Genomic DNA, 13,308 nt, shown 5'->3' with positions numbered 1-13,308 from the left:
GACATAATTTTCCCTATTATTTATAAGAGCATATAGAAAAAAGCCAAAAACGTATTTCATAGACAGAATTTTGTTTTTTTGTAGGCACATACGTAAAAATCAAATGATTTTTCATATGCTCGTGTGGAAACCGTATATGTTTCCATGGATTTTTTCGATTTTTTTAAAATTTAAAATATCACTTTTGAATTTTTTTCCTTCAAAATACCAAGCTCCTGGAGCTCGGGGAGCTGGGGCTCCATTGGCATTTACCGCGCACGATGGCCTCTGTTCGGCAGTTTGATAGCACGTGTTTTCCACCGTTGGATGGACACGGCACGGCCCAGGCTACCCCCGCCCGAGCCCGACACCCCCTTCCACGGAGCGGAGGCCCTCATTATTACAGGCGACTTTTATAGGAAAGCCCCCGAATTACCTCGGATTCCAGGATACCCATTCGGTGATACCGCGAGGGGCGTCCAGCTCCGGCTCGCTTCAACCCTAACCCCCTGCCCCCCTCCCCTCCCCTCCGGCGAGATGCCCACCGGCGCCTCAGCGTGACGCGACCCCTCGTCGGCGGCGAGGAGGGCGAATCGGGGGCGGCGGAGGGTGATTCGAGATGGAGGCGAGGCCTCGGCCTTCCGGCGTGCGGAGGGTGACCGCCAAGAAGCGGCCGAGGCCGGATGCGTCCTCCAACAGCGCGCGGAAGCTGCAGCGCCGGGAGATTGCCGCATTCCCCGAGCGCACCTTCGCCGCCAGCACCACGCGGGAGCGGTTCCGCAACATCCAGCTCCAGGTACGCCTTTTGCCCGGGTGTCTCCCTGTCAATTGTGGGCGTCATTGGCGGTGCCTGGCATGGGTTGGTGGTGGTTTAGGGTTTAGGAGAGGGTTGCTTAAAGATCTTTACTTTTTCGGATTGCGGGAGGGTTTGGAACCAGGGATGTGATTTATGAGTGCTAGGCGAGGAGGAACTGTGGCCTGCGGTCATGCTTAACAGTTAACAGGAGAAAATTTAGATTTTTGAACTACTTGTTTGTACAGCCTTTTTCTTGTGCGCCAGCTTCACTTTTGGTTAAGTAACTGTCTGACTGAGCTGTTAGGGTGCATCCTGGAATCACATCAATAGCAGTGTATTGGATGACACTAATAGGAGAAAGGATTACTTCTTGGTGTTGTATTCCAATGTGTCGATGCCTTGAACGGCCATCACTGGGATAATTTGGTCTGTATAGGAGGGCATCTTATAATTTGATGAAAAAATTTGAACTTGGGCCATGAGGCCTCGCTTTGGCATTTCAATTTCCCAGTCTTGGAAAAGGATAACATTTCAGGTAACTATGAGAACATGGAAGTCATGAATAGGTTTCACAAGCTACATTTCAATGGCTGATTCAGTTAGTCTGCTCACTCACTCTATTTTGAGATTAAACCTTGACCAGTGAAGTTTGCTACCGTTCACTCACTCAGTTTTTGGCGCTTAATGCTCAGCGAGTGTTGAATTGCCTGACAGTGTGAATCTGCCAGTGACATGCCACATGCTATCTAGGATTCTTGATTTGTTTTATTTTTCTCATTCTTATTTGTAGGAAGAATTTGATACATATGATCCTAAGGAGAACAGTTCGCTACTACCTTACTTGAGGAAGCGGTCTGAAATTATCGAGATAGTTGGAGCCCGTGATATTATCTTTGCTTTATCACAGCTGGGAGTATGTGCTGCGTTCAGTAGAGGTACGCCTGTTTTGAGCTTTTGTTAATGACCGGTCCTGGTTCAAACTACCATCCTTATATTCTCTTTGTTTCCAGTGACAAACCAGCGGATTTGCTTTCTGAATGGAAGTCCAGATGAAGTCATCCGTAGTTTGTTCTATAACAAGAACAATGACTCTCTTATAACCGTATCAGTTTATGGTTCTGAAAATTTCAGTGCTTTAAGATGCAGGACAACTCGAATCGAGTGAGTTGACTTCCTATGATCCTGTTACACCGCTAGCCTTCTACTTTTGCCATATTATAGCTAAACAACATTTTACTCTCAAGGTATATTCGCCGTGGAAAGCCAGATGCTGGTTTCCCTCTTTTTGAGACAGAATCGTTAAGGTGGCCAGGTTTCGTGGAATTTGATGATGTAAACGGAAAAGTGCTGACTTACTCTGCTCAAGACAGGTGATTGAACTACCTACCTTTCTAACAGGAAGAAAATATACTTTGTTCAAATTATGACACTGTGTTCTCATTTGAAACAGTACTTACAAGGTGTTTGACTTGAAAAATTACACACTTCTGTATACGATATCTGATAAAGATGTTCAAGAGATAAAAATCAGGTAAGGAAATCTCTCTTTGTTTGTTTTCCTAATTTACATTGTTCACATTGTGCAATGATCCTGTTCTTGTTTCTATGTCACCTGGCTGTTCTCGTGCAATACTGACAGAGTATTTTTGTTTGACATCTTTTTTTCCTCATATTAGAAGTACAAGTACAAGTCACCCCTTTACGCTCAATTTGGGGTTGCTGAACTGTGTTGTGCTGAACTTATTTTATAATCTGCTGTGAGAAAGTAGGTGTGGAGATAGACAAAAGTTGATTAACCAAACAGTCAATGAAATAGGCAAAAGCTGGTTAGGCAGACATGAGTATCGTAATTCAACGTGATGGCAAACAATGGCCTTAGTCCACGTAGTGACTGCACAGTACATTGGTCTGAATTCTATATTAATCTGGAGACCATATTATATGTGCAACAATTCTGTTCCAATGTTTCTCCTCTCACCTTCAATCTCATATATGTTCTAGGACGCAAATTTTTTAGCAAGTTAACTAAGAAAAAGAAGCAAAGAGTAGTAACCAAACACCCAATTATCTCAGCAAGCAGTAACAAAACACCCAAGGTCTCAGAAAGCAGTAACGAAACCTTAAATTATCTAAAAGCAGTTCAACCCAACAGGACTATCATAATCAATGCTAAATGGATTCTAACTTCATGGCTGAACGGTGAGTTGTCCTCTTTTGTAAGAGATACTTATGAGTTATGACTGCTTTGATTCTAAATGAGCTCTTGTATGAAACCAGCAATAGAAGATGGCACAGTTATAACTTGATATTGTTGGCACATTTAGAAATGCCATTCTCAATCCCTACCCGTGGTTATGATAACCGAGGTTTCAAGATAAATATGTGTGGTTGCACTAGTGCTTCTTTGTAGAAATGATTGTCACTACAAGCCACGATTGACATAGCATATACCATATCTCTTGCACTATTTTGTGCAGCAGCAACAGGGTACCTTTCATGTGAATTGTACCACGTGAAACGGTATCATGGACGGTTTAGAGGATAACTCAAATGCATGGCTTTTCTTGTTCCCCAAATTAAGTTAGGTTTGGTTGTTATCTACTAATTGCATCCAAATGTCCATTAGCTATCCATTGTTTGGGGCTGGACTGTATATAAGCGATGCCAGCATTACCTCTCAACAGGAAACAATAAAGAATAAACAAGTACTCCCTCTGTAAGCTAATATAAGATCTTTTAGATCACTAAAAGATCTTGTATTAGTTTACAGAGGGAGTAATTTTTTCCTCTAGTCTCCTGTCTTCTCTAAAAAAGCCATGCTGCTGAACTGCCCTGGTGGCTGTATTTATTACGTAAAGATCTAAGGACCATCACATGTGCATTATGTTTGCTTTATGGAGAAGCTAATAGTTAGCATGTGGGGATGAGAGAATTGTTTCTTTGCGACTTCCAAGATGGGATTAGTGTACCTCTTTTCTTTCAAGAGAAGTTGGACACATTCAGTTTTATTTCTTGTGCACATTTCTATTCACGAGGAATTGCTCACAAAATTAGTTATAACTTATTGCTTCTTGTTTCCTTCTCACAGCCCTGGTATAATGCTATTGATATACTCTAGAAAAAAGGGCTATATTCCTCTTGAGATTCTTTCTATTGAAGATGGTAAGCGCTTGAAGTCATTCAGGCATCTTCTTCATCGCAACAAGAAGATCGATTTCATCGAGCAATTCAATGAAAAGCTTCTAGTTAAGCAGGATGGGGAGAACCTTCAAATTCTTGATGTAAGCATTTGGCCTGTATTATAGGTCGTGGGAAATAAAGCAAACCAATTTTCTATTTCTTATTTGTAACGAACTTCTGTGCAATGCTGCAGGTAACAAACTCTAAGATAACAGAAGTGAGCAGCAATGAGTTTGTGACTCCATCAGCTTTTATTTTTCTGTACGAGATGCAGTTGTTCCTGACCTTCCGTAATCGATCAGTATCAGTTTGGAATTTCCGTGGTGAACTGGTGACATCCTTTGAGGATCATTTCTTGTGGCATCCTGATTGCAATACAAACAGTATTTACATAACTAGCAACCAAGACCTAATTATCTCTTACTGCAAAGCTGAACCGGATGATCCATCTTCAGAAGACAATGGTAAACTTTAAACTTTCTGGTGCTTCAACATGTTCTGTTGAAATGTTGATGTGTTTAATTGCTAATTGATTTGTTATGGTTGCTAATCCTTCCTGGCAATGCATTTACCTTTATCCATTATACTCCTCATGTTAGACTTAGTCGCAAGCACTGTCAGTTTTCTCTTTGACGGGAGGCAGTGTTCCCGAGCTTTTTAGTTTTATATAAGTTTGATGATTCATGCATGCAATTTCAGTGCTGATCAAGTGTGTGTCACCAAAGTTTTATCTCTCCGTTTTAAAAGTCAATACAAACGCCAGAATAGGTGTTTATTTCGAGTAGCTGGTAATCACTTGATTTTGCATGTGATGCTTTCCATAGATTCTCTACTTAGTAAGAAAGATGTGTCAGGAAGCATGTTGATGGATGCGCACGTTGCCTAATGCGCCTTTTTGTTTTGAAGTCATGTTTTCAAATGTATGCTCGAAGAAAATCTGCTCTAACTTGCTGCCTTAGATACATGGGGATGATGTATCTATCCCTGCATGATCTTATTTGTACTTTGCATCCTTGTGCAGCCTGCTCTATAAACATCAGCGATATATTGACTGGGAAATGCATGGCCAAGATAAAGGCAGGGAACCTGTGCAAACAGAAGTCGTCGAAGTTCCTGTGTACGCCTCTAGAGGCCCTCGGCGACATCACATCTCTGTACTACGATGAAGAGCGTGAGGAGATCATCACCGGCAACCATCAAGGCCTCATCCATGTGTGGTCAAATTAACAGCTTGGTCCAGTGCAGGCAGGTTACATCAGGCATCAGGGGATCCTCGTTAGTATATTTAGCTTGTAGTGGCACCAGTTTAGTGGGCAGCCTGACCTAGCCGTGGGTATCTTTCGCCGCATGGGCCTTCATGTTGGGAATGTTTGTGTATAGTACTGTAGCTCATCCATCGCCAGCCTCTTAGCTATTTATCAGCTGCCGAGTTGACATTTGTCATGTGTTTTTTGGGGGATCCGTGTAGCTTTAGGAGATGCTTATCATAGGGGCATCGAAGAGGGAAGGTTTCGGGTGTATCGCATGTAAGCATTATTGACCTTTAAGCTATTTATCCGATTCTGATTTTGGAGTGCTGTTCGATGTGCAATTTTTGTGAATTCCTCTTTAACATTACTTGTTATATGTGATGATACCAAAGGTCTACAGAATGCCCTAAGAAAATGTTGGCATTGTTTTGAGCACCTCCTGTCCCTAACCCTAGCTGCCGCCCAAAGGTCTAATCCGTGCCACCGCCTTCTCTTCCTGTCCGATGGCCTTGGCAGCAGAAAGAGGAGCGAGGACCTGTCTGATTTCTTTTCTTTTTCTTAGGTTTTGTTTTTGTGGCGGCGTACACTAAGGTGGCGGCGACGATGTCGTGCTCCAATAAGATCTCTCTGTACCTTGGCGACGTTTGATCTGGTGTCATTGAAGGGCTTAACAGAGGTAAGTATTTCTCTCAGTTATAAAACCAAGATTATCAATCTAATAGAATCAAGTAACACTATGTAAATAGCACGTGTATACAAACAATAAATACTTGCAACCCAACATGTAAAGGGATTGTCAATCCCTCAACGGTATTGAGATAGATTAAATTGTATGAGATTTAATAAATAGATCTAACTAAAACACAAAATAAAATAAATAAAATAAAATCGCGGCAAGGTATTTTTGGTTTTAATATATGATAGAAAATAGATCCCGGACCATAGTTTTCACTAGAGATTTCTCTTGAGAAAATAATATACGGTGGGTAAACAAATTACTGTTGTGCAATTGATAGAAAAGCAAATAATTATGGTGATATTCAAGGCAATGATCATGTATATAGCCATCACGTCCAAAATTAGTAGACCAAAATGATTATGCATCTATTACTATTACTCCACACATCAATCGCTATTCAGCATGCATCTAGTGTATTAAGTTGGAAAAACGGAGTAATGCATTAATAGCAACGATGAATGATGTAGACAAGATGAATGATGTAGACAACTCATGTATGAATAAACCCCATCTTGTTACCCTTAATAGCAACGATACATGCGTGTCATGTCTTTTTCTGTCACTGAGATTGACCACCGCAAGATCGAACCCATCACAAATCACCTTTTCCCATGGCAAGATAGATCAATCTAGTTGGCCAAACCAAACCAATAAATCAGAGAAGAAATACGAAACTATAACAATCATGCATAAAAGAGTTCAGAAAAGACTCAAATAATATTCATGTATAGATCTGATCATAAACTCAGAATTCATCGGATCCCAACAAACACAACGCAAAAAAGAGTTGCATCAAATATATCTCCAAGAACATCGAGGGGAACATTGTATTGAAGATCAAAAAGAGAGAAGAAGCCATCTAGCTACTAACTATGCACCTGTAGGCCTGTGGTAAACTACCCACGCATCATCGGAGGGGCAGCAAGGATGATGAAGAACACCTCCGTGATCGTGGTTCTGGAGCTTGCGGCGGCGGAAAAAGTATTTCGTCCACTCCCCTAGGGTTTTTGGGATTTTAGAGTATTTATAGAGGCAGAGGTAGGTCAAGGGGGTGCTTGTGGGCCCCACTACCCACCAGGGCGCCAGAGGTCCCTGGCGCACCCTGGTGTCTAGTGGGCCCCACGGGCCTCCTCTCGTCTGCTCTAGAAGCTTTCAGGGTCTCTTATCACTAGAAAAAAAATCTCCAAAAAGTTTCGTGGCAATTGGAATTCGTTTGGTATTGATATTCTGCAAAGTAAAAAACAAGCAAAAAACAACAATTGACACTGAGCAATAGGTTAATAGGTTAGTCCCAAAAAATGATATAAAGTTGCTAGTAAATGTATATGAAACATCCAAGATTGATACTTTAATAGCATAGAACAATCAAAATTCATAGAAACGTTGGAGACGTATCACCCACCGTGCTACACCGGTGAGCACACCTGTGCCCAATTCACCTTGAAAAGTGGCCGCCGATGAGCTCTAGGCCACCCGCCCAGAGGAAGCAACTGCAGACCTTGTCGATTTCCTTGAAGAACTTGATTGGCACCCTGAGCATGGTGAGCGCGTACGTTGGCACGGCGGCCAGCACACTCCAAACAAGCAGCCTTCTGCCGACCATGGACAGTAGACGCCCCTTCCGCCATGCAAGACGGGCTCGAATTCGGTCTAGTATGAATTGGAGATGTACCAAGCGTAGCCTAGAGATGGTGATTAGCAGGCCTAGATATGTCATTGGGAAGCTTACAATTCTACCTCTGAAATCGTCGAGCACATCATGCAGGTCTAAGCCCTCACATCTAACCGCGACAACAAACGTTTTCTATGGGTTTATCTTGAGGCCCGCTGCGTCACTGAATAGCTCTAGGATGGCCATGAGGTTGTCAATTTCTGGTCTACTAGGGTCGGCTAAGAGGACCACGTCGTCCACGTAGAGGCTAACCCTAGTGTTGACACAGCAGTCGGGGAGGGGGGCTAACGATGGGTAGGATAAATAGCAATGTCGACAGAGGGTTTCCCTGGCGGAGGCCGCACGCGTGCATGATGGCTACACCTGGCACGCCTCTTAGGATGCAAGACGATGAGGCCGAAGACAGCAGGAGCGCGACCCAGTCGCGCCAACATGCACTAAAACCTAGCCGTTACAGAAGCTCATGCAAGTAATCCCAGGCTACAAAATCAAAAGCTCTGGCTATATCCAGTTTAATGAGAAGCGCTGGTTTTCGATTTCTATGCAGAGCTCGAACAAAAGTTTGCACATACATGAAAGAATCATGTATGCATTTCTTTTTATAGAATGCGCTTTGCACCAACGAGATGACGCTCTGGATTACTCCTAACAGACGAATCGAGAGCACCTTAGCCAGTAGCTTGCTTATCGAGTGCATACGACTGATCGGTAGGTAGTGCCCAATCTCAGAGGCCCCATTTTTCTTCGGGAGAAGTGTGATCATGGTCGTGTTGATTGACTTGCATTTGCACCTCCCAGATGATAGAACTTCTGAAACACATGCATGATATCATCTTTGATAATTGGCCAGCAAGCTCTGTAGAACCCCCTCCCCCTCCCGAAATCCATATGGCCCTGGTGCCTTCTCGATAGTAGACAGTTTGATAGCATTCCAGACCTCATCTTCAATGAACGGCATATCCAACCCTGCCCCATCGACTTATGGCAGATTCAACTCCTCCCGGTTTATCGTGTGTGACCGTGCATGCCTACCCCCAAGCAGGTTTGAGAAGTGATCATGGATGATCTGAGCCTTTTCATCATGTTCAGCAGCAACGTGGCTCCCCTCCTGCAATGAATGAATGTGGTTTTTTCTTGTCCTCGAAATTAGCTTGGCGTGGAACAATTTAGTGCTTGCGTCGCCAGCGCGCAGCCAGGTGATGCGCGATGCCTGCCTCTTCCTTGTGCGCTCGAGCTCAACAACGAGGCCTAGGATTCTGTGTTTCAACATCTTCCGGAGTCTGAATTCTGGCAATGTTAACTGCCTTCTTTCCTGAGCAACATCTAGTCACAGCACTTGTCGGATTCAGGGCTCCGTAGACCCAAGATGGTTCGAACTCTGGACTCAAAGGTGATGTTGGTCTCAGGCGCCGCCCGACCTAGAGGAGCCCCCTGCTGCGGCTGGGCGGCCCTCACTTGCCGAAAGAGCTGTTTGACGTGGCGGCTCGAAGCCGGGGCCTGCGACCTGCCGATGATGGATGCAACCACGTGATGTGCTGGTTTCGCAAAGCGCACGATGAACAGGCCGCGCAACTCCTCCCATGAGGTCACCGAGGACTCCGGCAAGTTGAGCAGCCAGGAGCGTGGTACGCCCGTGAGGGCCATGGGAAGCCAGTTCGACATGACCTTGTCATCGCCGCCCGCAGCCCAGACAGCCTGCGCGTACAGCCGAAGGAACTCTTCGGGGTCCGCCGCGTCATCATACCGTGGGGGCAGCGCTGGCTTGAACTTCTTCGGCCACTACACCTGCCTCAGGCTGGGGGTAAATGCCCGGAGGCTTGCAGCGCCTCCATGGTGCCCGGCGGCCCGGCAGGCGGGGCAGCTTCTCCCATGGGAACCAGGAAGCGTAGGCGGAGCGAGGTTGATGAAGAGGCAGGACTTCGACACACCCCCTACCTGGCGCGCCAAATGTCGGATTTAGGGCTCCGCAGACCCAAGGAGGTTCATACTCTAGGGCATGCATGAAGAACTCGACCTCTCAAGCTTGCCTACGCGTCGCCCCATAGCCTAGCCTAGCCAGACTCACGTGAAGGCGAGGGAGAAGATGATCACATCAGTTTCCCCAGGTTTGGGCCACCTTGCGGTGTAAAACCCTACTTCTGCTTTGTGGTGGATTGGCCTCACAAGGGATTGAGGATGAACTAATACAAGGGATGAACAACCTCGTGAGGTTCGGGGGTGAGGGAATGAGTCGATCGTCGACCGTCCACCTCTATGGTGGTGGCTAACCTATACTTATAGTGGCCTCGGTCCTCTTCCCCAAATCGTAGGCGAGAATGAATCCCACAATGGCCAATTTGAAAGGGGGCAAGTAGTACATCTTATCCTGATGAAAGTTGGTCTTCGCTTGCAAAGCTTCTGGTCGTGACGCAGTGGTGGGCTCGACGATGACATCTCAGTCCTGCCATGCTGGTGGTCTTGGTCTCGTTGCACCGGAATGGAAGCCTTTGCCAGATTCCTCGGGAACCCACGTCTGCGCTTGCCTCCTTAGCACCAAAGAGGAAATTGCCTCCTCTGCGCCCGCTGGCGCCCGCTGGCGCCCGCCTGGCCTTGGTCGTCCTAGCTTGTGTCATCGCAACCTCACGAGGTTGGGTACCTGCATAGAAATCTCCGCTCCTCAGGAGGCAGCATGGGAAGGCTGATCCCTCCGGAGGTCCTGGTGTCATCCGCCTCGCGAGGGTCTTGTCTTGATGGCCTTGGAGGTGGGCGTACCAGGCCATCGAAGGAGCCATGCCGCAGGCCACAGGTAGGCAAATCTGGGTACCCTGGTTCCTAGAACACCGACAACACTACCTCTAAAGCTATGTGGAATTTCAGACGTGCTCCACTGAAAAGTGATTTTCTCCAAATCTTAATATCCGTTGCTACCCGCTTCATTTTGATCTTGATCCGTATATATGGGTATATGTGATTAATAGGGCGCTGCCAGGATCGTGTCACTGTTTTGTGGAAATGGGGAAACTTGGGCCAGAAATTTTCATATCTGAATTTTGCCTTTCGTGGCGGTGCAACGGTGCAGGCCAGCAACAACTGGCAATGATCGAAGATAGAAGTTGATGCAGCCATCAACAATAGCCCTGGTGTTCCATCTCCCATTGCATGTTGCAAAAGAATTTGTCTATGCTGCACATTGTTGGATCCTCTCTTTCATTTGTCCATGTGAACTTTCTGTTCTTGCACTTTATCTCACGCAGCCCTGCACTGTTAGTTGCGTTTTCGAACCTCCCCATCATGCGCCTATTGATGTTGTTGTTGCTTTTTGCCCTTGCTTCAAAAATGATGTTGAAATCACCACAGATCAACCATGGCTCTCCGGCCGTGGGGGAGTGAAAGTGCAACTATCCCTTGGTGGTTTTGATAATTCCTAACAACATATAGCTCATTGAGCTAATTCTACTTGAAGATAAATATTTCAGGAAAAGCTCAATGATTGGCATGGCATGGATTAGAAAGTGGACCCCTCAAAATGCTAAGGACAAAAGATTGTCTCAAGCTCAAAGCACAAGACTCTACATTTTACTTTTAGTGATCCAATATCACATTGAGTCCATAGGAAAAGCCAATACTATTAAAAGGGGGTGAGGTGTTGCTTAATGAGTTGCTTGCTCAAAATGCTTAGTGATATGCTCCAAAAACCCTCAACTACTTTCTCATATACACATATGTCCCAAACCAAAAGTCAAACTCGGCCTCACCGAAATCTTCTATCCGGCGCCACCGAGTTCACTTGACATAGCTACTGCCAGAAACCCTAGTCACTTCGGTCTCACCGATAGGGATCTCGGTCTCACCGAGATGGGATTGCAAACTCTCTGTTTCCCTTCGTAACGTTTCGGTCCAACCGAGATGAGCGATCGGTCCCACCGAGATTGTAATGCAAACTCTCTGTTTCCCCTTCATAACGTTTCGGTCTAACCGAGATGAGCGAATCGGTCCCACCGAGTTTGCGTGACCAACTCTCTGTTTGCCTATTACCAAAATCGGTCCCACCGAGTTTGTGTAATCGGTCTCACTAAGATTACGTTATGTCCTAACCCTAATGGAATCGGTCCCACCAGTTGACATATCGGTCCCACCAAAAATCCTAACGTTCACATTTTGAACTAAATCAGTCTGACCAAGTTATATGATTTGGTCCCACTGAGTTTGGTGATTTGTGTGTAATGGTTAGATTTTGTGTGGAGGCTATATATACCCCTCCACCCACTCTTCATTCGTGGAGAGAGCCATCAGAACATGCCTACACTTCCAACATACATTTTCTGAGATATTCCATTCCAACCACAAGTAATCAAACAAGTAATCAACCTACACTTGTGTTGAGGTCAAGATATTCCATTCCAACCACATAAATATTGATCTCTAGCCTTCCTCAAGTTGCTTTCCACTCAAATCGTCTTTCTACCAAATCAAATCCTATGAGAGAGAGTTGAGTGTTGAGGAGACTATCACTTGAAGCACAAGAGCAAGGAGTTCATCATCAACACACCATCTATTACCTTTTGGAGAGTGGTGTCTCCTAGATTGGTTAGGTGTCACTTGGGAGCCTCTGTCAAGATTGTGGAGTTGAACCAAGGAGTTTGTACGGGCAAGGAGATCTCCTAGTTCGTGAAGATCTACCCTAGTGAGGCATGTCCTTCATGGGCAATGGCCATGGTGGGATAGACAAGGTTGCTTCTTCGTGGACCCTTTGTGGGTGGAGCCCTCCGTGGACTCGCGCAATCGTTACCCTTCGTGGGTTGAAGTCTCCATCAACGTGGATGTACGATAGCACCACCTATCGGAATCACACCAAAAATCTCCGTGTCTACATTGCGTTTGCTCCCTCCAAACTCCTCCCTTTACCTTCATATGCAATTTTTTTACATTCCGCTGCTATACTCTTAGAATTGCATGTGTAGGTTGATTACTTGTTTGTGCTAAGTTGTTGAAACCTGCCAAGACTTAAAATTGGGAAAAAGGCTAGATTTTTATTTGGTTAAGTAGTCTAATCACCCCCCTCTAGACATACTTTCGATCCTATAAGGAGGGGGTGCAGCGCTGGCCAGCTCACGGAGGAAATCCTCCTTCTAACCATCCTCTGATGGCCCATACACATTGGTTAGCCAGTACCAGTGTGAGGAGAGCAGCGAAGTTACTTTTCCTATGATTGAAAACTGCCTGGCTGCATGAGTTTGCACATTTAGAGAGGACTTGTCCCAGAATATGGCCATTCCTCTGGTTCCAATTGCAAGCAACACCGCACATGCTTCCAGGGCCGAGCCACCTACATCTCTGACCATAACCGGCGACCATAGCTCAATTTTTATTTCCTGTAAATAGAGGAGGCCGATCCTATGTGATGAAGCTATTTTGTTGATAGCCAATCTCCTTGCGGGTGCTTTTGAACCTCTAACATTCCAAGACATAATTGATGGGTTGTGGGTACTCATGGGGACACAAGAGATCACTCCACCAACTGAAATTTCTACTAAGAAACGAACAATATACATCCATGCTAACAGGGGGGCGATGACAGCCACCAGTAGTCCCAAGATCATGCTATCGTCTATCTAGCCTAGCCGCAGTTCCATCACAATACATAGATAAACCTACTCAAACCAGCCTAGGGCTGATTGTTTGCGAAGCCTATCTAAAGATGTAACTAACATGA

General features: G+C 45.3%; 1 protein-coding gene across 1 annotated transcript; it reads left to right on the top strand.

The window, feature by feature from the left end:
• Positions 1–422: 422 nt before the first annotated feature.
• On the top strand, positions 423–5,536 carry LOC119269394. The gene is made up of 8 exons (XM_037551213.1): positions 423–775; positions 1,566–1,710; positions 1,786–1,936; positions 2,020–2,145; positions 2,226–2,306; positions 3,864–4,056; positions 4,149–4,419; positions 4,977–5,536. Exons 1-8 carry the CDS (start codon positions 599–601, stop codon positions 5,180–5,182), a joined length of 1,350 nt encoding a protein of 449 aa, XP_037407110.1. The 5' UTR covers positions 423–598; the 3' UTR covers positions 5,183–5,536.
• Positions 5,537–13,308: the final 7,772 nt, after the last annotated feature.

Source organism: Triticum dicoccoides, chromosome 3A, assembly GCF_002162155.2.
Source record: "Triticum dicoccoides isolate Atlit2015 ecotype Zavitan chromosome 3A, WEW_v2.0, whole genome shotgun sequence".
NCBI classification, from domain to species: Eukaryota; Viridiplantae; Streptophyta; class Magnoliopsida; order Poales; family Poaceae; genus Triticum; species Triticum dicoccoides.
This window is presented reverse-complemented; position numbering and strand designations above follow the sequence as displayed.